Below are 1,913 nucleotides of genomic sequence, written 5' to 3'. Positions count from 1 at the left end.
ACTAGACACAGAGGAGAGGATTAGTGAACTTAGAATACAAGTCCATAGATATTAATTTCATATTTGAATTCATAGCTACTTAATTTCAGGAATTTTGTTTTCTGATAGAAAATGTTCTCTTTGATCTATTTCAGACACTTTTGTTGAAATTATATGTCAAACTCATTAAAACCTTTTCTTTTTCTTTTTTCTAGAAAAAAAACAATATATTTTAGCCAATTAAAAATTAAATTTTTCATAGCACTCATTTAAAGTATAGGTGTAATATATGCCAATTAAATTCAAAGTATGCATTTAATTTTTTATTCCAACTTTTAATTTTATTATTGGGTGACAATATCAATATTCATTGTATATGTAATTGTTACTTATATTTTATATCATATACCCTAGTTGGTATCTTAGCTGTGCTTTTTTTGGAAAAACCTTGCTTTGAGAGGAAATACATTCTGCCATTTTATCTAGTTTAGACTTTTCTAATAGTAAGTTGTGTAGCCGATAAGACAGCCCATTAATCCCATTACACTTGCTTGATGGTTGATTTTCTCCCTTCACATACACAGGAAATGCTTGGAACTTCTTTACGTTTTCCAAACGCAGCTAGCTCTGAAGCTGCTCCAGTGTCTGAGAGTCACCAATGCTCCTCATTTCTATGGCCTGCCTTCCCTTGAGCGGACGTTACGAGGGATGGCTCACCTCACTGCATTTCCGGGATGGAGCTCACATTCTGTTCTCACGAAGCCACTTGAAATTTGTGTGAAATACTTGTCAGGTCTCCTTGAGGTAAGTAAAAATAACAAATAGAAAAATATGTTAAAAATAACAACCCCCTAACTAACAGCTATTTACTATTTATTTATTGATTGCTTTTACTTTGTGCTAGTCACAAGTATATTATATATTACTATATTTAATGTAGATTATAATACAGCATTTATATACCTCATCATTATAGTTATATATTTTAATGATTTTGATTAAAATTTATTATTTTTATTATACTCTTATTTTCAAGAAAAGTAAACTAAAGCTTACATTTAAGTCTCTTCATTAGGGTATTTTTTTACTCATTTATTTTGTTTATCCTTTTTAATTGTGAAATATAGCACATGCAAAAAATACACAAAACATAAATACATAGCTCAGTGAATTATTATAGTGAACATCCATGCAATTACCCCCAGATTCAAAAATAGAATTAGCTAGGATCCTAGAAGCATTCACGATACCCCTTCCCAATCTCTACTCCTTTCCTGAAAGGTAGTTTGATATTTTTTTGGTACTCACTTCTTTGCATTTTTCGATAGTTTTTAGCACTTAGACATTGTCTATATAGACAATATCTGATTTTTTTTTGATTCTGTATAAATGGAATCATATTTGGTTGCTTTCTTTCAACGTTATATTTATCAGATACCTATGTTGCCTATAGGTAAAGTTAGTTTAGTTTCTTTTTTGTATAATATTGTGCATACTACAAATTGAGTATCCCTGATCTAAAATCTGAAACTTCTTGAGCACCACTGTGATGCTCAAAGGAAATGCTCATTGTAGCATCTCAGATTTTTGGATTAGGGATGCTCAACCAGTAATTACATAATACAAATATTCTAAAATCTGAAAAAATCCTCAATGGAAAACTTCTGGTCCTAAACACTTTGGATAAGGGATACTTACTCTGTATAATGTTTAAGGACATTTGGGTTTTTTTCTTTTAGTTTCGGGCAATTTTGGATACTGTAGCTATGAACATTCTTGTCTTTTGGTGAAAATGAGTACGTTATATCTTTTTTGAAATGTTATTTTCTAACTGTTGATATATAGAAATACAATCAATTTTTATATAGTGGCTGTGTATCCAATAATCCTTGATTCCAAACTCAAAGCAAAGGCCTTTAATTTTTCACCTTTCA

At 30.3% G+C, this 1,913-nt stretch overlaps 1 protein-coding gene across 1 annotated transcript in view; it reads left to right on the top strand.

Moving 5' to 3' along the window:
• RTTN (rotatin) overlaps positions 1-1,913 on the top strand; it is a 243,188-nt gene that overhangs the window by 128,717 nt on the left and 112,558 nt on the right. The window contains 1 exon segment of the mRNA XM_012657577.1: positions 564-783. Coding sequence (XP_012513031.1) covers positions 564-783 — 220 coding nt within the window.

This window comes from Propithecus coquereli, unplaced genomic scaffold, assembly GCF_000956105.1.
Source record: "Propithecus coquereli isolate 6110/MARCELLA unplaced genomic scaffold, Pcoq_1.0 Scaffold55, whole genome shotgun sequence".
Taxonomy (NCBI): domain Eukaryota; kingdom Metazoa; phylum Chordata; class Mammalia; order Primates; family Indriidae; genus Propithecus; species Propithecus coquereli.
The sequence above is the reverse complement of the archived record's forward strand: the minus strand, read 5'-3'. Positions and strand labels throughout refer to the sequence as shown.